General features: G+C 39.5%; 1 protein-coding gene across 2 annotated transcripts in view; it reads left to right on the top strand.

Moving 5' to 3' along the window:
* The window catches only part of Ppp1r21 (protein phosphatase 1 regulatory subunit 21), a 67015-nt gene that overhangs the window by 34133 nt on the left and 9642 nt on the right, over positions 1-23240 (top strand). For both annotated transcript variants that reach the window (XM_070025556.1, XM_070025557.1), the window contains exons 12-19: positions 143-279; positions 2108-2200; positions 3438-3565; positions 6543-6695; positions 9763-9855; positions 12742-12987; positions 19949-19981; positions 21548-21664. In XM_070025556.1, the coding sequence (XP_069881657.1) occupies positions 143-279; positions 2108-2200; positions 3438-3565; positions 6543-6695; positions 9763-9855; positions 12742-12987; positions 19949-19981; positions 21548-21664 (1000 nt within the window). The remainder of the gene's footprint in view (positions 1-142; positions 280-2107; positions 2201-3437; positions 3566-6542; positions 6696-9762; positions 9856-12741; positions 12988-19948; positions 19982-21547; positions 21665-23240) is intronic.

The raw sequence follows: 23240 nt of genomic DNA on the forward strand, positions 1-23240 counted from the left end.
AAAAAGAAACAATATAAAAAGATCAAATTCCTTTTTTGGTAAGGTCTGCCTTGGATATAGATGTTTGAGAAGTTAAATAGTTTCTAATTGCTAACTCAAAGACATTCAGATACTCACTTTAAAAAAATCTGCCCATTCCTAGTTTAGAAGAAGAATGTGAATCTTCTCTTTGCACATCTGCATTAAGAGCTCGGAATCTAGAGCTGTCCCAGGACATGAAGAAGATGACAGCTGTGTTTGAGAAGCTGCAGACTTACGTGGCTCTCCTTGCCCTGCCAAGTAAGTGCTCATGACTCAGTTTGAAGCACCAGAATCTGGAAGGGGGATGGGGATGATAGAATGAACAGAGCAAAGAAGTGGAGTAGAAAATTATGTATTTAAATATTGCCCTTGGGCAAAAAAAAACATGCTTCTGTACTCCCATTTATGAAATGGAGTTATTTCTGTGATTGTTAAAAATGTAAAATATTAAACATTTACTATGCATTAAATATTTCCCTTTGTCGTGTGTGTGTGTGTGTGTGTGTGTGTGTGTGTGTGTGTGTGTGTGTCCTGGTGCTTGAACTCAGGGGCTGGGCACTGTCCTTGAGCTTTTTTGCTCAAGGCTAGCACTCTACCACTTATTCTGGCTTCATTGTTGGTGCTTAATTGTTGGTAAGAGTCTCTTAAACGTATCTGCCCTGGCTGATTTAAACCGAGATTGTCAGATCTCAGCCTCCTGAATAGCTAGGATTTCAGGCATTAGCCATGGGTGTCTGATGCCTTCCTCTTTTTTATTTTTTCACTTTTATTTTTTTGAGGATTTCACTATGTACCCCAGGCTGGTCTCAAACTTGCTATCTTCCTGCTTCAGCCTCAGAAATACTGGGGTGACAGGTTTGCATCAACATGCTTGGCTTCTAGTGTTTGAAGTACAATTTGTTTGGATCTCAGGAGGGCTGGTAGCTGTTTTCTTTGCTGCTTCTCAGTGACATCCTAGCCTATAGTCTAGTTTCTATCTCTAATGAATGGGTCAGCTTCCTTTATGCTTTTACCATAGACTGTTTATTTTTTAAAAGCCACAAGCTTTAAGTTCTCCACATAGTATTGCAAGTGAAGTCAGTTCCTGTGCAAAGAGACTCAGCTCTTGCTTTAGAGTTGTCTCTCAGGAGCTAACTCTCTGAGACATGGTTCTGGTGTTGCTGCACTTCTCTCTGAGTGATACCTCCCTATTAGGAGCTAAGTGTTTGATGGGAGGAAATGGGAAACGTCCTCCAGTCTTCTTGGTCTGCTTTTTTCAACATAAAACCCATATTGACAGGCTGGGGCAAAGGGTACTAGGGCCCAGGTATTCTAAGCAGCATATGATCAGGGTAGAGCCTCCATCTCTGGAGTGAGGGATGGGTGAAAGAAAGGACCTCCTCCTCCTCCTTTTGGACTTTGTTACTCAGAACTTAGCCTTGGCAGCAAAAAGCTGGGGACAAAAATGAAAAATGCCTCCTAGATGGTGGAGAGGAGGGAGTCCTCTGTTTGGCTATACTTGTTGGGAGTGGGATTTCTGTTTCATTGAGCTGGTAGGGGAAGAAGGAAGTCTTGGTTCATATGCTCCAGACCTACTGTTCTTGCTGAGTTATAGATATTCTGGAATAAATACTAATTTATTTGTAACTGTATAACCATTTCTAGAAAGTTCAAGTGATTATCTTTCCTTTGTAATGATCACCATGTTGCTGGGGGACAGATATGCAGAGCTCCTTATACTATTGGGGAAGACCTAGGGCCTCATGGTGTCTGGATAGTATTGCTGTAATGGTGCTTAATATACAAGTAATGTTTAGGGAATGAAAAAATGAGAAATTGGTTATCTAACCAATTGATAATTCATGAGGATTTCATTCCAAAAAGATCTGTTCCTGCTTAGCAAAGTTGTTTGGTTTCTTAGCCATTACACATATCTGCATTTGCTGTGCCTGTGTTTGTTATCATTACATGTGAATGTATCAGCAAAGGGTGTAAAAACCTTTGTTTCCAACATGCTACAGGCAGTCATTCTTCCCAAAAATAGAGGGAGGAAGAGGGCGGTTGACTTTGCAGGACAATGCTGAGGTTCATGACTTGGGTTTCCTAGGTACAGAGCCAGATGGACTTCTTCGGACCAACTACAGTTCTGTCTTAACAAATGTTGGTGCTGCTCTGAATGGATTTCATGACATCATGAAAGGTGAGCCTTGCATGTTGAAATCTGAACAAACATTGCCAAGGATTATAGACCTGAAAAAGGCTCAGTAGCCTTTGGCTTTGTGGTCTGCCTTCTGCTGTTCCCATCTGTTTCATTTCTGAAAGTAAACAATGCTAAGGAGGAATCTTCATGCACAGGACCTGTGCCAGAAACTCATACCACTGATTAAGGGCAGGTATGTAAAGCCGTGCCATTCTGAGGTCCTTAGCAAAACTCCTTATACTTGTTAGAGGCTAAGCTTGAAGGGATCAAGGAAGCCAGACCAGCATTCCCAGAACAAGTATACTGTCTTTGCACCATCCCGAGTGATGAAAGTCTGTATATTAAACCTTGATCTGTTTTAATTGATTTTGTTCTCCTAAGAATATAGTCATAGTCTTCCAAAGGATTCGAACTCTGGGCCTGGGTGCTGTCCCTCAGCTCTTCAGCTCAAGGCTAGTGCTCTACCACTTGAACCACAGTGCCACTTCTGGTTTTCTGATGGTTTATTGGAGATAATGGTCTCACAGACTTTCCTGCCTGGGCTGGCTTTGAACCATGATCCTCAGATCTCAGCCTCCTGAGTAGCTAGGATTACAGGTATGAGCCACCAGTGTCCAGCAGGGGAATTTTTTTTTTTAAAAGGCATTTTTTATGCTTCTTTCTTAGCTTGTGATTCTGAGTCTTAACCAAATAATCTATAGCTCTGTCTTGCTTTTAGATTCCACCACCCCTTTTCCTCTCTTTCTTTTAGAGACTGTTGGGGGTAGGGGAAGGAGAATAGGTAAGAACAATTGCTAGTGGTATTGGAAATAGTCCAGGTGTCTAGATGATTCATTGTGATGTTTAATTCACAGTGTCAAATTTCACAGGAAATAGTTTTTAAAGTTTAAGATTATTTTGTATAAAACATAAGAAGCATCTAGAACCTGCTTGTCAACTATATCTTATATATATTATAAACTGTATAGTATTGGGATTCAGCTTTCAGCTCAGCATACTGCCTTCTGAGGGCCAAATCATCCAATCCTCTAATGAGCAAGATGCAGACCCTCAGGTGGTGAAGGTGTTAGGAGGTCCTTTCTAGCTGGATTTATGAACTGTTATTTAGGAGCTATTCTTTGTCACATTTACTTTATAAATCTGTAAGAATAGATATGAGGAGTGGCCTGGTCATCTATATGTAACATGTATAAATAGTATATACAAGTAGTGAGCTTTGATTTCATTGTTTTTATAGATATTTCCAAACATTATAACCAAAAAACTACAATAGAGCACGAACTTCCAACAGCAACACAGAAGCTGATAACAACTAATGACTGCATCCTGTCATCAGTAGTAGCATTAACAAATGGAGCAGGAAAGGTACTTATCCTCTGGCTTGTATTGACCTTAAATTCAATTCTTAAAAATGTTCCTTTTAAAAAATAGTAAAATTGGTCTGTCTAAGGATTGTGGAAAATTTTTTTGATGTTTATAAAATAATGGGATCTCTTTTTTCCTCTTTCTTAGGCAATGCATTTTATTGTTTTCATCTTCAGGTTCAGTCATCTACTCAATTTTTCAAACAGTGTGGTAGATTTGTGATAAGTGAGCTGATCATTTTATATTTCAGCATAAGATTGGATGATTTGAGGATTCTACATGTTCTCAAGATAGATCCTTGCTTATGTTAGTCTGTTCTGGAAAATAATGAGAGGATACAGAAGAAGAAAAGTACAAGTCCAGTATAACCTCTTAATATTTTAGGTGTTTTTCCAACTCTTAGGTTTTTTTTTTTCTGGTAACACTTGTGATGATACTGCCTCTGTGATTTTATAACTTAGTAATTCCTTTTAAAGTGGCATCCATACGTATCTTTCGTTGATCCTTGAGTATTAGACAATGAACATGTGGATCATTAAGCACTGGATTATTATAAACTAAAGCGGTTTCTTACCCATCCTTTGATCCTGTGTGTTGTGGTTTCTGCAGCGCTCATACACTCAGAGTCACACTTTCAACATCTCCTTAAGGTAGCTTTCTTTCAGAACTCCCCATTGTAGAAAACCCAGACCACTATGTATATCATTTTCCTGTCTGATAGGTTAACCATAATTGTAACATTTTCAAGTGGTTTAAGTCAATCAAAATGATCACAGGTCATGCTAGACATTCATTGTCAGCTTACTTGAACTTGGACTGGTCTTTGTGACTGCTGTAGTGTTCATCCATAATTAACACATGTTACCTTGAGGTTCTATGGACTCATAATAGATCAGTGAGCTTCTTTTCCACTCTTTTCATTAACAGTGTGCCAGAAGCTTCCTATGGATAATATTTGTTCACTTAGGAGAATGTTAATATTTTATTGGAATTGCTACACTTGCTGCTTTTTCTGTGAACCTATATGCTCATAGTTTATTTTAGCTTTTAAAAAATTTTAACTGTAAGCCGGGCACCAGTGGCTCATGCCAATAATCCTAACTACTCAGGACGCTGAGATCTGAGGATCGCGGTTCAAAGCGAGCCCAGGCAGGAAAGTCAATGAGACTCTTATCTCCAATAAACCACCAGAAAAACTGGAAGTGGCACTGTGGCTCAAGTGGTAGAACAATATCCTTGAGCTGAAGAGCTGAGGGACAGTGCTCAGAGTTCAAGCCCTGTGACTGACCAAAAGAAAAAAAAAAGTTAAATGTTAATACAGTGCCTCATGGAAGTGTACCTGATCTTCACTTGGGAATTTTTATAAATATTTTTGACTAATGAAATATTTGAACTGTTGGTTGACAACAGCTTCATACTTAGCTAATATGCTTTGATTAAACTAAATTTGATAGTTTATAATTTAACAGCAGGAAGGCATGGCATATACCTATTAAAGAAAGTTTGGAAAATGTATATGGTACCACGATCTGTGTATAGATAAGGGGTATAGTCTTATTATTCACAAGCAAAAAAATAGCTCAAGATTTTTTTTAACTGGTCCTGGGGTTTGAACTCAGGCCTGGGTGCTGTACCTGGGCTAGCTCTCTACCACTTAAGCCACAGCTCTACGTGTGTGTGTGTGTGTGTGTGTGTGTGTGTGTGCGTGTGTGTGTGTGTGTGTGTGTGTGTGTGTGTGTGTGTGTGTGTGTGTGTGTTGTAATTTATTTATTGGAGATAAGAGTCTCAGACTTTTAGACTTTTTTAACTGGTCCTGGGGTTTGAACTCAGGCCTGGGTGCTGTACCTGGGCTAGCTCTCTACCACTTAAGCCACAGCTGTGTGTGTGTGTGTGTGTGTGTGTGTGTGTGTGTGTGTGTGTGTGTGTGTGTGTGTGTGTGTGTGTGTGTGTGTGTGTATGTGTGTGTGTGTGTGTGTGTGTGTGTGTGTGTGTGTGTGTGTGTGTGTGTGTGTTGTAATTTATTTATTGGAGATAAGAGTCTCAGACTTTTAGACTTTTCTGCCCAGGCTGGCTTTGAACCTCGATCCTCATATCTCAGCCTCTTGAGTAGCTAAGACTATAGATGTGAGCCACTGGCACCTTGCCTTAGCTCAGAATAACTATTTTCTTTGAGTACTACCTAACAGACTTTTATTTACATAATATAAAGCATTAGTGAAAAACAATCTTTAGAGCTGGGCATGGAAGAGTATACCTGTAATTGCAGCACTCAGGAGGCTTTAATATATCAGACTTATTTTTCTGGCTAGAACCTTTAAGCAGATATTTTTATTTATATCACCGTTTCATATAACACTGTAGATAGGCAATTGTGGTTCAGAAAAATTATAGTCGTGGATCTTTATGGCTGCCTATATAAATTTAACAAGTGCTCAATCTGTAAATGACAATCTACTGAAATCTTAGTCTTTTTTCTATATATATTTTACAAATTGAGATTTAAAGAATTAATTTTAGGTAGAAACTACATATTAAAGATGTTTATATTATGTCTTCTATTGAAATGTGAAAATTCGAAGTTAAATGCAAATGAAATGGGTCAGTCCCTACAGGGGTATTTGACATTACTGCAGAAATTAATGATGTAAATAGCTCATGAATGCTCATGGAAAAGCTATAGAGTAAATTAGAATCAGTCTTGGCTTTTAAGAACAGAACAGTCTAGCAAAGGACAGTTCAGAAGTCGATTCTCAATTATTTATGATCCTCTCTTTAAAAAAAATATTTCGCCACAGTATTCTAGGTAAACACAGGCTTTTTAAGCAGGTATTGAAATTCTAAACAGTTCTGAAACCTGATATATAGATAGATAGATAGATAGATAGATAGATAGATAGATAGATAGATAGATAGATAGCTATATTTGAGATTACAGTTGGAGAACAAGCCTTTTTTATTATTATTATGCTGTGTTTAGATTGCATCTTTCTTTGGCAACAATGTGGACTACTTTATCACTTCACTGAGCTATGGGCCCAAGGCGGCGAGTGGGTTCATCAGTCCTCTCTCTGCGGAATGCATGCTGCAGTATAAGAAGAAGGCTGCTGCCTACATGAAGGCTTTGAGAAAGGTTTGTAAGCTGCCATCCACACTTAACTTAAAGCAATCATAACTAGTCGCAGAGAATGGTGGGGTTTTTTCCCCCCACAGTCCATATCATTTAGACTGGTATAATTTGGGGATTCAGGAGATTGGTAGATGATCTTTGGAAAAAAGGTGATAGAAACTCACACCTTTGGTGAGAAGCAGATTCATGTCCCTAGTGCCAGTAGAGAGCCTGTAGTAAGGTAGGTCAGCAGGCAGTAAAAATGGAACTTCAGCAATCTTAACAAAAAAATTGAAATTTGTTTGTAAATTTTAGTAAATCATCCTTCAGAGGCTGAGATCTGAGGATCACAGTTCAAAGCCAGTCCAGACAGGAAGGTCCATGAGACTCTTATCTCCATTTAATCACCAAAAAGCCAGAAGTGGAGCTGTGGCTCAAGTAGTAGAACGCTAGCCTTGAGCAAAAAAACAAAGGGACAGCACCTAAGTCTTGAGCTCAGGCCCCAGTACTGACACATATACACTAAAGTCAAAAGATGACAGCAGTACATTAAAAGAAAGTTCTGATCATTCAAAATCCTACCACTCAAATGTGTTATTCTTAACCTTGTTAGAATATTTCTACATATAAACAACTTTCAAGGTATATAAGCATAAATACAAGCTATCAAAGCAAAATATAGCTAGCAGAAAGAAACATAGATCTATAATCTTTTTTCCTCTTAATACATTGGGAATATACATATATATATATATATATATATATATATATATATATCAAAATATATGTCTAATCATTCTTTTTTTTGAGATGGGGCCTGGCTTTACTATCTAGGCTGTGCTTAAAGTTCTTAGCTTCTCAAGTAGCTAGGCTTACAGGCATGCTTCACCATGCTCAACTATAGTCATATTTATAATGCCTCTCAGTGTCTTGTTGTATAACGTGAATAATTTAATCATTTCATTGTTGATATATAAGATGTTATTCTCAGTTATATGCAGCACTGCAATGGGTGTTCTTTTTCCGTGTGTGTACTAGTCTGGGGTTGAACTCAGGGCATGGACACGGTCCCTGAGCTTTTTTGCTCAAAACGAGTGCTGTACCTCTTGAACTGCAGCTTTTTGGGGTAGTTAAATTGGTAGAGTCTCATGGACTTTGTAGAGTCTCATAGATTTTCCTGTCAAACAGCAATCCTCAGATCTTAGCTTCCTGAGTACATTACAGATGGGAGCCACTGGTGCCTGGCTGCAGTAGTTATTCTTTTTGTTGTTGGTGGTGGTGGTGGTCATGGGGTTTGAACTGAGCCTGGGTGCTGTCCCTGAGCTCTTCAGCTCAAGGTAAAGTACTCTATCACTTGAGCCACAGCGCCACTTCCAGCTTTTTCTGATTATGTGGTACTGAGGAATCAAACCCAGGGCTTCATGCATGCGAGGCAAGCACTCTACCACTAAGCTACACTCCCAGCCCTGTAATGAGTATTATTAAACATACAACTTTTGCATTTCACTTTTACCCACCTCTTCATCTAAGGCTTTAATTACAAAATTAGAATATTATAGATAATAACTGTGGATTTTAGTTTCTACCTATATATCAGTTTGGTATGTAAGCTTCCAGTCTCTAAGCAATTATAGGCATCTCCATAGACAAAATACAGAAGTGTGTGTGTGTGTGTGTGTGTGTGTGTGTGTGTGTGTGTGTGTGTGTGTGTGTGTGTGTGTGTGTGTGTGTGTGTGTGTGTGTGTGTGTGTGTGTGTGTGTGTGTGTGTGTGTGTGTGTGTGTGTGTGTAATTGGAGCTTAGAGTTTCACAGACTTTCTTTCCTGGGCTGGCTTCAAACTGCAATCCTCAGCCTCCTTAGTAGCTAGGATTATAGGCATGAGCCACTGGAGTCCAGCTGGAATTGTTTCCTTTTTTTTTGGGGGGGGGAGGTGTGTGTGTATGTGTTGGTAGTGGGGCTTGAATTCAAACCTCATACACTCTTGCTTGTCTTTTTTTTGATGAAGGCAGTCACTTGAGCCCTTCTGGCTTTTTGCTGGTTAATTTGTGGTAAGAGAGTCATAGATTTGTATCTCTGGGCTGGCTTCAAACTGAGATCCTTAGATTTTGGCCTCCTAAGTCTACAGGCATGAGCCAGTGGCCCCCAAAGCTTTTTTTCTTTTGTTAACCTGATAAACATTTTGAGTGTCTCAGCAATCTGCACTATCATTGAATATGTAGCACCCACTGTTTTCCTCTTGAGCATAGTGTAGTAATGTATGTATTTTGTGAGAGCCTGAGACCTGGAGGATTATAGTTCCAGGACAGCCAAGACATACATAGGAGACTCTTCAACTGGTAGCTATATATTGTGGTGAATGCTTAACTGAAAAGGGAAGAGAAAAATAGAAGTATCATGGATCAGGCATGGACCTGGTCTGTACAAACAAGGTCTGCAGGTATAGCTCAGTGGTAGAGTACCTGCCTAGCAAGCATAAAGTGCTGAGTTCAAACCCACTTAACATCATCACAAAAAAAATTAAATGGGGGCTGGGAAGTTGTCTCAGTGGTAGAGTGCGTGCTCGTATGCATGGGTTCGATTCTTCAGCACCACATAAGCAGAAAAAAGCTGGAAGTGGCGCTGTGGCTCAAGTGGTAGGGCACTAGCCTTGAGCTGAAGAGCTGAGGGACAGCACTTAGGCCCAGAGTTCAGGCCCCACGATCGACAAAAATAAAGATACTTCAAAAAATTAAAAAAAAGATAAGCTGATTGCTCTTGCATCATTTATCCAGTCTATTTGTTTCTTCATTGGATAATAAATGTAATATTTGTTCTAGAATAGATTTTATATTTGCCCTTTCCTGTTTCTGAATTTTCTGTTCTTTCCTTTATCTGTACTTTGGAGCAAGACCATATGGTTTTAGTTAGTGTAGCTTTTAATTGCTATAACAAGTTCTCTATCATTCTTTTCTTTTCGTATTAAAGGAGCTAGTTTGTGTCCGTATACAGCTAGATTAATTTTCACACCCCATTGAGTAGTCTTGTGTTATGTGGGCTTGGAGGAAGGGTAAGATGGTCTTTTCTTTAATTCTTCACAATGCTTTTTCTGTAGCCGGTCCTGGAGTCTGTGCCTTATGAGGAAGCCCTGGCCAACCGCCGTGTCCTTCTCAGCTCCACGGAAAGTCGAGAAGGCCTTGCACAGCAGGTATGGTGCCTGGAAAGTCATGCAACTTATTAAATAGCAGAGATGTTAACTGCCCTGGGGAGGTATCTAGAGAACATAAGTGACTCAAAAAACTACATAGATAAATGTGTAACATGAAACATTCATTATTCTATGCAGACTAAAAAAAGACTGTAGACATAATTTGTTGAAAAATGTGTGTTGATGCTCTAAATAAGTCGTCTTGATTCAGTTGGTGCTACAGATGGTGGCTGAGTAATAACACATTTTGACCATGATGATTATTTCTGTAGGCATATATATGTATTTTTTTTAGTTTAGCATGGACTTATTTTCGTATAATATAAATGGGGGAAAAAAGGGAGAAACATTTTTTGCTTCTAGTACAGGACATGGGAGTATAAAGGACTCTGGGTACCAGTTTTAAATTCCAAAAATACTAAGGTAATAAAGAGGGGAGGAGCAAGAGATTTGTCAAGTCATTTCATTTTATAAATGAGTAGGAATGGGAAATTTCCAGTATTTGGTTATCAGTTGAATTGGGGGGCAAATTGGGGTGGGAGGTACTTTTCTTTCTAGAAATTGGTACAGATTGATACCAGTTTAAATATTATCAGAGACTCACTCAGTTTAATAGCTTATGTTTAATTTTCAGAATTCTCCTTTTTTTAAAAAAAAAAAAAAGATGGGGAGGGAGGAATGGGGGAGGGAAGAGAGAGAGTGGAAGAAATGTTTTGTTGAAGCTGACCTATTTCCATTGAAAGTACATCACTTATCCCTTTAACCTTAATGCACCAGAATGTTGAGATAAAAATTTAATCCAGAAAGGAATTCCTGAAAAACAAATTTCTCAGAACTAATAAGAGGTACAATACCTTAAGAATTAATTTTTTTGTATTTTCTTTCTTAATGTAAGGGAAGTAACACTAAAGGAAACGAAGTAAATTTTGCCTAAATGAGCTACTGACTGGCAGCCCTGTCTGACCTCAGAGCTAATGCTTTCCTGATGCCACGGACTAGAGGGGGCCTGTGTCCTGGACACTCTGGGCCTCCCTTCTTGCCTCTTTAAAGGAAAAGGTTATTACCCACCTTTCAGAGTCATGCAAGACTGCTTCCAGCCAGTGGGAGGCACTGTGGTACAGCAGAAAGAAGCCAACCTGTGAGCCAGGCAGATGGGGGTCCCAGCTCCTGGCTCTGAGTTCTGTAGTTTAGCAGATGGTGTAGCTGCTGGGAACCTTTGCTCTCCTCTGTAGAAATAAGAATCATAGGCCTATTAAGATGCTCTTTTGGGATAATAGGAGTAAGGTGTCACATACTGCCTGGTACATGGTAATTACTCAGTCGGGATAATGGTACATTATCATTAGAATTCATCGTATAGTTGCTATTATTTTAATGTAATTCTCATGCTTTTATTTTCCCAGAACATTGACTGTTTTTTTTTGGGGGGGGGTCCGGTCATGGGGCCTGGGCGCTGTCCCTCAGCTCTTCAGCTCAAGGCTAGCGCTCTACCACTTGAGCCACAGTGCCACTTCCGGCTTTTTTCTTTTTGCTTATGTGGTGCTGAGGAATCGAACCCAGGGCCTCAGGCATGCAAGGCAAGCGCTCTACCACTGAGCTACCTTCCCAGCCCCCAGAACATTGACTTTTAAAACTTATTAAAACATAACATACTTAAAGGAAAGTATGCAAATTACTAATTTTTACAAGTGAACATTAATATAACTAGATTCAAAAAGAGCAGAGTAGGTAGTATTATTTCTCCATGTAATATATACTTGAGAAAAAATTACTAGGAGCCTGGTGCTAATGGCTCATGCTTATAATCCTAGTTGCGCAGGAGGCTGAGATCTGAGAATTGAGGTTCAAAGCCAGCCAACGCAGGAGAGTGTGAGATTCTTATCTCCAATGAACCAGCAAAACACTGAAAGTAAAGCTGTGGCCTAAGTGGTAGAGCACCAGCCTTGAGTGGAAAAAGCTGAAGGAAGGAGGGAGAAAGGCAGGGAGGGAAGTAGGAAAGAAGAGAGAGAACAGTGAGTGAGCAAGTTATGCCTTCCCTATGCCCCTTTCCTCTCTCTTCTTTCCTAAATGCAACTTTATTTTGCATTCCAACACTATAGAGTATTTTATTTCCTAAGAAATTATGTTGCATATATTCTTTCAAATCTAACATTGGCACTCTGAATAAAAGTTCTTTTTCACAAATATTCTCACCTTAGTGTTTTCTGTCTTTTGAATTTGAGTCTACTGAGTGGTTTAATTTGCTTTTTCGTAATAATTAGTGAGCACCTTCTCTTTATTTTATTGTCTTGTCCTAGTGCCTATTTTTCAGTTTAGGTATCTATCTTTGTTTATTGCTTCTCAAGAATGCTTATGGAATTCTGGTTATTAATACAGAAGAAATACAGAATTCTTATTTCTTTTAATTCAGCAAGGATTTACTTTAAGAAATAAAGATAGAGTAGAAAGAACTAGGGAAAGGGAAAGGGAAACCTCTCTGTATTGCAAGCAGGAGATGGGAGCAGAGAGTCCTGATTTGTGTCCTGGGGGCTTATCCGGAGAATTCATGTTAAATTCCTCTCTGTATACATGTAACCAAAGAATTCTTTATCTGTTCTCGCTTTTAATGTATCTGTTGAATGCATTAGAGTTTCTTTTCCTACTCTTTGCCTTTCCTTTTTGCTCTCTGCTTTTTTTCTGTCCCTTAATGATGAGGGATTATTTTTGTACTTTAGTTCTTTTTCTTTATTTATGATTATGTCTCTTCTATTCTGTTTAATAATTGTAGTGCAAGAAAGGTCAAGCTGTAATGTCTTCACCTCTGTGAAGTAGTTATGGCTTACATTCTGTAAACTAATTTTGTCTCCTTTATTCTCTGAGATGTAAAACTCTTTGTTACTTTTTAAGGTTCAACAGAGTTTGGAAAAGATTTCTAAACTGGAGCAGGAAAAAGAGCATTGGATGTTGGAAGCACAATTAGCCAAAATCAAGCTAGAGAAAGAAAACCAACGGATTGCAGATAAGTTGAAGAATGCAAGCAGTGGGCAGGTGGCTGGGCTGGCCCAGGATAGTGCTGCTACGGCTCCAACTACTGCTGGCCAGGAGGAGTTTGCAGCTAAGGCTGTGTCAGAGCCCGTGCAGAGCACCAGTCTGGTGAGTATCTTCCGGCTTATCTTTGCCGGCAGTTTCCTTACTTTAATGCTGATCGATAAGATCTAACCTAGTGTCCAGCATTAGTCATTGTCTTAGTCCCTTCCAATTCCTATAACAAACTGGGTGCCTTAAAACAGCAGAAATTTATTTTGCACAGTTCTGGAGGCTGGCACGTGCAGGTCAAAGTGCCTGCACATTTGGAGTCCAGTGAGGGTGTTTCCTGAGTCATTGATGGCCATTCACACTGTGTTCTCACATGCAGAAAGAGTGAATAGTTCTCTGGATCTCTTTTGTAGGAAACCATTAGATCACCCCAAGAGGGTTTCTCCTCTTAATATTATTACCCTTGGAGTTCAGGATTTCAATGTAGGAATTTTGGGAAAACACGGACATTCTGATGATAACAATCATCTAAATTACATGCCAGTTTATAATAAGAATGACTCATGCATTCCAAGGAAAGGTAGGGCATACCATTCAAAAGTAACTCCACATTCAAAAGTAACTCCCTGAGATTTGATGAGACTCCATAGTGAGGGCTGTGTTTATGGAAAAGATAGAAAAAGTTGAATTTAAGATGATTCTTTTTGGGGCTGGGAAGGTGGCTCAGTGGTAGAGTGCTTGCCTTGCATGCATGAGGCCCTGGGTTCGATTCCTCAGCACCACATAAGCAAAAAGAAAAAAGCCGGAAGTGGTGCTGTGGCTCAAGTGGTAGAGCGCTAGCCTTGAGCTGAAGAGCTGAGGGACAGCGCCCAGGCCCAGAGTTCAGGCCCCACGACCAGAACCCAAAAAAAAAAAAAAAAAAAAGATGATTCTTTTTCTCCGTGAAAAAGACTTATAACATTGGTTATGTTTCTAACCAAGGTCCAAATATCTAACTTCTTATTGAAATTACCACTGATATTTTTTTTTTTTTGAGGAAGCACTGACATTTGAACTTAACCTCACACTTGCTAGGCAGGTAGTGTACTGCTGAGCCACACCTCCAGCTCTAGTTTTTGCTGGTTACTTTTAAGGTTACTTTTAAGGCTCACACCCAGGCCTATACCTGGACCATTTAACCTATTTTAGGCTTCTTGTCATTGCTGGGACAACAAGTGTGTACCACCTTGTCTAACTTATTAAGTCAAGTCTCAAGTGTTCTCCTCAATTGTAACCTCCCCTCTAGCTTAGGGTGATAGGAATGTGCCATGGCATTCAGTAAGAGGGTCTCATGACCTTTTCTGCCCTGCCTGACCTCAAACTTCAGTCCTCCCATTCTTAGTCTACCAAGTAGCTGGGATCACAGGTTTGAACCTAGCCACTAACACCATTTTTAACCATATATAATGTATTTTAGAAAGTATAAAGCTCTATTATATACATATCATATAGAAAGTATAAAGCTCTATTATATCATATAGAAATCCACCAGCTAGTTCTTTTATAAGATAGTACATTAGCAAACTACCTTATAAGTTGAAATTTCTTGCCTTATTTTTATTGCTTTTTGTGCTAGTCTGGGGGCTTGAACTCAGGGTCTAGGAGAACCATAGCTCTACTTTCAACATTTTTGTGTGTGTGTGGTTAATTGGAGATAAGAATCTCACAGGCTTTGCTGCCTAGGCTGGTTTTGAACCATGATCCTCAGATCTAGCCTCTTGAGTAGCTGGGAATATAGGCATGAGTCACTGGTGCTCAGCTTAGCAGTATTTTTAACATTGGGTGATTTCTTTTTTCGTTTGTGTTTTTTCCCCACTATGGTTTATCCCCCGTTGTCACTGTATTTGATTTTGGTACCCTTGTATTGTAAATATGTTTAAATGAATTGGGAAGGGAAGGGGAATAACAAAATGGTGAGATAAAGGACAACAGGGAAACCAATGCAACAGTGATATTCACTAGACAATATGTTGAAAAATGATCTGTACAACTTGGGGGGGGGGCAATTGTAAAGGGGAGGGAAAGAGGGAGAAAAATGAGGGAGGGGGTAACAAGTTAGACATGAAATATACTCACTACCTTACTTATGTAACTATAACTCTTCTATATCACTTTGATAAGAAAATTAAAAAATAAATTAAAAAAGAAACATCTCTATTGGCACTTTGTAATTATTATTGTAATTAATATAATTATTATTATTTTATAATAAAGTTTTCTAATGATAGTATTCTGGCTGCTCTAAAAAAATTAGGAAAATCTACAAAGGAAGAAATTAGGGAAAAGTTTGAAAGAAATTTTTTTTTTTTTTTTGCTGGTCATGGGGCCTGAACTCTGGGCCTGGGTGCTGTCCCTCAGCTCTTCAGCTCAAGGCCAGCACCCTACCACTTGAGCCACAGTACCACTTCCAGCTTTTTCTGCTTATGAGGTGCTAAGGAATCGAACCCAGGGCCTCATGCATTTAGGGCGAGCACTCTACCACTGAGCTACCTTCCCAGCCCCTTGAAAGAAATTTTTAGGGGTATTTTTCCAGGTGTTTCTTGATAAGCCTAAAGAAAGCCTGATGTTTACTGAAACCTCTTTGCTCAAGTGTATCTATTCTGCTGACTCCTCATGGCTCACTGATGCTAGTGAGGAACAGGTCTGGTCCTTCTTGTATTAGAGTGTTCCTCGTAGTAAAATGTCCAGGCTGGCTTTTATTTCCAAAATGTGTATCAGCCTCATTGTGTTTTAACATTTTCAGATCTCAGATGATAGTTCATTTTCCTAGGAGTGGTTATGGTACTATATTGAAGAGAATATTCCCCCCCCCCTTTTTTTTCTTGGAGATAAACATCTGAGCATTTAGGGTGAGTTATGTTAACACTTATAACTTTACTTTCAGATTGTTCAGGAAAAAATATATATGCACACAGGTCATAAATCAGTTATTCAGTTTTAAAAATTTTATTGTAAAAGTGATGTATAGACTGGTTACAGTTATATAACTTAGGTATTGAATACATTTCCTTTTGGATAGTGTCACACCCCCCCTCCCTCATTTTCTCCCAGTTTTTCCCCCTCCTGGCTCCCCCCCCCCCCCCGCCCCCGCCCCCAAGTTAGATAGCTCAATTCCAACAAAGTATCTAGTGGGTTTCACTGCTGAATTGGTTTACCCTTTGTCCCACTGTTTCTGTGCTTCCCCTTCAGCCTCCCCATATCAGATAAACTTACATACAGGACAAAGGTATAGAAATCAAAAACAGAGACCGAAGGGAATAAACCAAAAGAAAAAAAAGGAAAGAAGGAAAAAAAGAAAAGAACCATAAACAGTACAATAAAAAAACCCTACATTTTGATAAGCATCATTTTATATGATCATATGCACATAGCTATTGAGCCCAAAATGTAACTTATTTTTTAATTAACTAGTTTTACAAAGGTGTTTCAGTTCAGCTGTCAGTTGATGAGTACAGTGCACCTTTATCAGTGTTATCCCTTTCTGCTCCCCATCCCTCCCAACCCCTCGAGTTACCTGGTTCTGTTTTCACATACGCACATTGAATATTGTGAATACATCTGCTCGCCATTCCTCTCTCCAACAGATTTTTTAAATGGGTTTTAAAATGAGCAGGAGGCTATTGCAGTGGCTCATGTGTACTGCCAGCTGTACAGAAGGCAGAAATTGGGAATGTTGTGGTTCAAGGCCACCCAGGGTAAAAGTTAGTGGAATCCCAGCTACATAGGAGGTGTAAGTAGGAAGATTGAGGTCTGAGAGCTGCAGAGCAAAAAAACAAGAGACCTAGCTGAAAAAAAAACCTAAAGTACAAAGGTGTAGGAGCTATGGTGCAAGTAGTAGAACATTTGCCTAAATTCAAACCTCAACACCCCCTTGCCAAAAAGTTAATGTTTAAAATGAGCAGTAGCCTAAGGCTTGTCTTAAGAGTATTTCCGGTGAGAAAAGTTAGCATGCAGTCAGTCCTCTTTCCTGCACATGGCAGATTTCTGCTAACCATGGCCTGAATGGAGCCGTGCCCTGTGTATGGTAGACTGCAGAGAGATAAGTGTGTATCTGTGTGTGTGCGTACACACCATGGTCTTGGTCTGATTTCTCTTGGGCAGATCTGTCCAATTCAAAGTTCATTGACTAACAAAGGAAATTCATCCTTCAAACCACAAGATTATTTTGGTTCAAGCATTTTAAGGCAGGAAAAAGTAATATTAGATAAAAACTTAACTATTTCTAAGCCTACTTATTATTTCTAAGCCTATTTCAGAAGTTAAATATTCTTATTTAATTGTTTGTTTGTGTTGGTACTGAGCCTTGAATTCAGAGTCTGGGCGCTGTTCCTTAGCTTTTTTGCTCTAAGCTGGCACTCTACCACTTGAGACCACAGCTCGACTTCCAATTTTCAGGTGGTTAGTTGGAGATAAAAGAGTCTCATGGACTTTTCTGCCCTGGCTGACTTCAAACCTGGATCCTCAGATCTCAGCCTCCTGAGTAGCTAGGATTTTAGACAGGAGCCACTGGAACCTGGTTAATGTTTATGTTTTCATTAAAATATCTAGTATTGGCAGGACATTGATGGCTCAACTACTTAGAAGGCTGAGATCTAAGGATAGTGGTTCAAAGTCAGCCCAGGCAGGAAAATCCGTGAAAGTCTTATCTCTAACTAACCACCTGAAAACTGGAAGTAGAGCTGTGGGTTAAAGTGGTAGGATACTAGCTTTGAGCAAAAAAGCGAAAGGACAGCACCAAGGCCCTGAGTTCAAGCCCCATGACAAAAACAAAAACCAGAACCCTAGTACTGCAAGTTCAAAAAAGAAAATTATGCAACAATGTAAATGATTATATTTTACTTTGATTAAAAACACAGCTTGAATAGAATTTTAAAATATGTATGTTAAGTTATAGATATGTTATAGCATGTGCAAAATACGTATAATATACCTATGTTGTGGATAAATACAAAATGCAGATGGTTAAAGGAGGAAAAATGACATTATCTTGAATATCTGATCTACTAGTTAACATTTTTTTCCTACAAAATTTCACATGGTTGTTAGTTATTGAGTTCATAATATTCCATATATGATATATTTTACCTATGATTGGACATTAGTTATACTTTTTACTATCTTAAATAACATCTATTTTTATGCCTAAGATTCTTTTTTTTTTTTTTAATGTGGTACAAAAGAATTGAACCCAGAGCCTCATGCATGCTAGGCAAGTACTCCACCACTAAAAGCCACATTCCTAGCCCCTAAGATTCGTTATGTATTAGTAATTTCCTTGGGATATATTTCTTAAGGCTAGAGTTACTGAATCAAAGGTATGAATGTTTTCAAGTTCCTTGTTCTTTTTTGCCCAATTCTGTTAAAAGGGCTATTATCAGTTATTGTTAGTAGCACATGAGAAAAGTTGTTACAAATCTATATGGTCAAATATTTCCTTCTATTTAACACCTTTTCCTTCAAGAGGAAGGGTCCAGGAGAGGAGGTAGAATAGATGAGTGTCTGAAGTTTACTTAAGCAAATGTGGCCATCATTGAATATAGGAAATTAAATGATTACTTTGTTATTATAAGTAGTTTTTGAGAGAGAGAGGTGCAGAGAGAGAGAGAGAGAGAGAGAGAGAGAGAGAAAGGGAGAGAGAGAAAATGCTATCCCTGCTTTATTGAGTAGAAAATTATGGCTTTTCTATTTTTTTTAAAATTAATAAACTCTTTAATAGTAGGCGAGTATAATATTCATTAGTACACATAGCTTGTTCTTCAGAATAATCCTCTTGAGCATATATTTAGAGTATTTGAACACTGTGTATTAGGTGACATCTCTGATTAGCAGAATCTATTGAATTGTAGTTTTTATAAGTCATGGTGCTCAAGCACCTGCCCTTCCACCTGGAAAAATATCCTGAAAATAGTAATCATGACTGTTTCTGAAATCTTAATTCAGAAAAACTTTATTTTATTTTTGGGTCCGGTCGTGGGGCCTGAACTCTGGGCCTGGGCGCTGTCCCTCAGCCCTTCAGCTCAAGGCTAGCGCTCTACCACTTGAGCCACAACGCCACTTCTGGCTTTTTTCTTTTTGCTTATGTGGTGCTGAGGAATCGAACCCAGGGCCTCATGCATGCAAGGCAAGTGTTCACCACTGAGCCCTACCTTCTCCGCCCCCAGAAAAGCCTTAAAAAAGAAAAATCTAAGCTAGGCACCCATGGCTCATGCTGGTACTAGCTACTCAGGAGGCTGACATCTGAGGAAGCCAGCCTAAGCAATAAAGTCTGTGAGATTCTTATCTCTACCAAAACTATAAAAACAAACCAACCAACCCAGAAATGGAGCTGTGGTTCAAGGGGTAGGGTGCTAGCCTTGAGCAAGGGAAGCTCAGAGACAGCGCCAGGTCTTGAGTTTAAGCCCCAGACTGGCACAAAAAATAAAAAAATGAAAAAAAAAAACTAACTATACTATAATTTGTTTAAAAATTACATAATTTTGAACCTGTGGCTCAAGTGATAGAGCACCTGCCCTGAATTCAAACCCCAGAACTGCCAAATGAGACAAAACATTTTTTATTAATTTAAATTTGAGATGAATGCTTATTAATGCTTTAATATTATATCAAAGGTGGTACTTCTCCTTTTTAGCTCTCAGTGTGTTTGTGTTTTCTGTATAAAATGTTTAATTGTCATGGTCTCCATAAAACTGTCTACAACTTTCCTAGCTCCTGCTTTGTAATTAATGTGGAGATGGTAAGATTGGGTTAAAGGCTGATTGTCTCTTGCTCTTCCTGGACTTTGTGTTGGCTTTCAGTGAAAATGGTGGCCCATTTGGTAATGGCCTTTGGGTTTTACCTCAGGGCAGAACTAGTGAATGCAGTTACTTAGGTACAGGTATCAGCATCTTATAGAGAAAGACAGTACTGGGTGGGTGTCCTAGAGCTGCATTTCCAGTGATTTGAACCAGTGTGGGCTGAGAAGAGGAAGTGTTGCGGGTTTAACTCCTTGGGTCTGAATTTATACATTCTGCTCTAATAATTTCTCCTCCTTGTTTTCCAGATTGGGATTTTAACCAGGACGTGTGAGAGTGAGGTAATGTGCCCTCAGCATCATAACTTTGCTAGTAAATATCTTGAAGCATGTTTATCTCCTGTGGAAGACATTTTTGACCACTTTCTTTTTTTTTGGGGGGGGGGCAGTTTTAGCAAATGAAGAACAAATTTTCTGTTACAGTAGTGAAGGCTCCATGGAGCCTGCTTTTGTATCTGCCTTGTGGGATGGCTTGTCCTGGAAGTTGACAAAGTGTGGCCCTTACCAGCATGGTTTCATGCTGTGTGAGGCAGAGGACCACACTCTTCCTCCCCCATGGGTGCCCAGGAAGTCAGGGTTCCTCCAGGCCAGTGAGCACTGTGCTTGTAGCCAGTGAACTCAGGGCAGATTTGGTTTGTCATCTAGTTTTACATATTTGAGTTTTGAAGTATTCTAAGGACTTTATAAATAATAATAAGATAATAATAAGAATAAATTAACAAAAACTGAAGTCATTCACCTTATCACTTGCTTTAGCAAACTGAAAAAAATAGTAGGCTATTCTGCTTAGAATATAGATAACCTTGAACTTGTACTGTATTTTGTAACTGAAATTTTTTCTTTTTTTTTTTTTTTTATTTCTTTCTTTTTTCCTTTTTTTTTTTTGCCGGTCCTGGGGCCTGAACTCTGGGCCTGGGTGCTGTCCCTCAGCTCTTCAGCTCAAGGCTATCACTCTACCACTTGAGCCACAGAGGCTTTTTATGCTTATGTGGTGCTGATGAATCAAACACAGGGCCTCATGCATGCAAGGCAAGCACTCTACCCTTGAGCCACCTTCCCAGCCCCAAACTTAGGTATTTTTAAATTAAACTTAATACTATGTCTTTCATTGCTAAATAACTGGAAGAAATACTAGTCTGAAGCAGAGGGCAAAACTATTTAGTATAGAAGTAGTTTATTAGTAAATTTAGGAGCATTAGAGTTTTCTTAAGATAATTTTAAAGAAAAAAAGAATGTTCAAAATTTAGGAATTCCAATAAATCCCCCCCCATTTCCCTTCCCTGTTCTAATTAGAAGGTGGCATAGGAGTCGGACAGATGGAATTTGACAAGTTTGTGGCCCAGGGAACTCCAATACTCCCACCCCAGCTCTGTTCTCTTCTGAGAAATTCTGTAGGCATGACTTCTTTCTGAGATGAGCAAATCCAGGATAAAAGAAATTGGGGTCCAGAACTGGTGGCTCAGACATGTAATTGTAGCTACTCAGGAGACTGAGGTCCAAAGATCATGGTTCAAAGTTAGCTCAGGCAGGAAAGTCTGTGAGACTCCTAACCTTAACTACCAAAAAGCTGGAAGTGAAGCTGTGGCTTAAATTTTGAGCAGAAAAGCTCAAGGACAGCACCCCATCCCAGTGTTCAAGCCTCAGAACCAACACACACACACACACACACACACACACACACGGCTGTCTGTTTATCTGCCACATTTGACATTTCTTTGGGAGCTAAGCAAACTGTTTCCTCATCACTTTTTAAGTGAAAATGTACACTCGATTGTCCTTTTGGCTCCCCCCCCCCCCAGAATGTCTTCATCTCCCTGGCATTTGTCTTTTTCTTTGTGTTCTATTTAGGTTCCAGATGTGGAATCTCGTGAAGACTTAATTAAAAATCACTACATGGCAAGGATAGTAGAGCTTACATCACAGCTGCAGCTGGCTGACAGCAAGTCAGTGCATTTCTATGCTGAGGTGAGTGGGGGGTCAGTTCAGCTGGTACTTTCCCTGCCCTTCAGGAACTGGGCCACTGTCCTCTTGCCCTGTTGTCCACTGGTAGACACTTGTGTCTGTTTGCTCTTGGTGTCTGTTGGTTGCCGTTCACAGTGATCAGTCTGTGTTCCACCCAGAAATGTCCAGTTCAATAGCTGTAAGACTGGCTTGTCATTTCCAAGTCATTGCAAAAACATTGGGAGAGTTAGAGGAGTCTTTCTGAAGTTTGCATACCATGTGCTTGGAGCATTGTTTTTAAGGTTTCTTGCTTTCCAGTTAAGAGATGAGTAGACATTTACAGGGAGAAGGATTTTTAATATAAGCAAGGTAAAAGGCAAAAAATGCGTTTCTAAATACTCTCCATTTTCTAAATGGCAGGTTTGCAGAATTTAATTCCTATACGTGATAAAATAAAATGTGTAACGTTTTGAACAAAAGATACCACATCTTTCTGTTATGCTTTCTTTTTTTCTTACCAAATAATTTGTTCAGAGAATTAGAAAGGCACTATAAATAAAATTATACACAACTTATAAAATAGTAGAAAGGGGAAAATGAAGGAAATGCAGACATCAAACAATAAGAATCATTAGACCAAGTACTGCACTATGGCTCAAATTTGTAATCCTAGCTACACTGGAGGTAGAAATCTGGAGGATTGCAATTCAAGGCCAGTCTGGGCATTAAAGTTAGCAAGACACTATCTTTCTCAATAAATTGGGTGTGGTATTTTACACCTGTCATACCAGCTACTGGCTGCCATATGTAGGAGGATCAAGCTCTGAGACTGGCCCTAAGTAAAACCCCCACAAGATCCTCCCTGAAAATAAGCTAAAAAAAAAAAAAAAAAAAAAAAAAAAAGGCTGAGCCAGGCGCCAGTGCTCAGGCCTGTAATCCTAGCCACTCAGGAGGCTGAAATCTGAGGACCACGGTTCCAAGCCAGCCCGTGCAGGAAACTCCATGAGACTCTTAGCTCCAATAAAAACCAATAGAAAACTGGAAGTGGCACTGTGGCTCAAGTGGTAGAGTACTTACCTAGAGCTGAAGAGCTGAGAGATGGCGCCCAAGCCCAGAGTTCAAGCCCCACAACCCACCAAAAAAAAAAGGCTGGGACATGCCTTATGTCTACCTAGTAAGCACAAGATCTTGCCTTGAAATCCCAGTACCACAAGAGGTAAAATGACTGCGTTAGAATGGGTTCTGTTCAGCTGCAAGGTCTTCAGAGTTACAGATTTGAAACTTTATATTAAAGATTAATTAAAGATGGCAGACAGTTGTGATGCTTAAAATTGAAAAAGAAAAAAGAATGACACCCTTTGTTGCAGCCTGACTATCTGCGATTGTCTCCTGCACTTCGTGGTGGAGAGGGCAACAGGAGCCATTTGCTAGCAGTGGGGAAGGGCTTTGTCTCTTTCCTGCTAAAATAAATGATGTGCCTAGCACAGGGTGGTTAACCAGCAGCCACAGCATTTGTGCTTGATTCAAGTGATAGGTCTGTGGTTATCCAGGTCATGCAGTGCAGCATGCAGTCCATCTCGATTGCTTGCTTGCTTCCCTG

This window comes from Dipodomys merriami, unplaced genomic scaffold (assembly GCF_024711535.1).
Source record: "Dipodomys merriami isolate MVZ:Mamm:240054 unplaced genomic scaffold, mDipMer1.0.p SCAF_17, whole genome shotgun sequence".
In the NCBI taxonomy this organism is placed as follows: Eukaryota; Metazoa; Chordata; class Mammalia; order Rodentia; family Heteromyidae; genus Dipodomys; species Dipodomys merriami.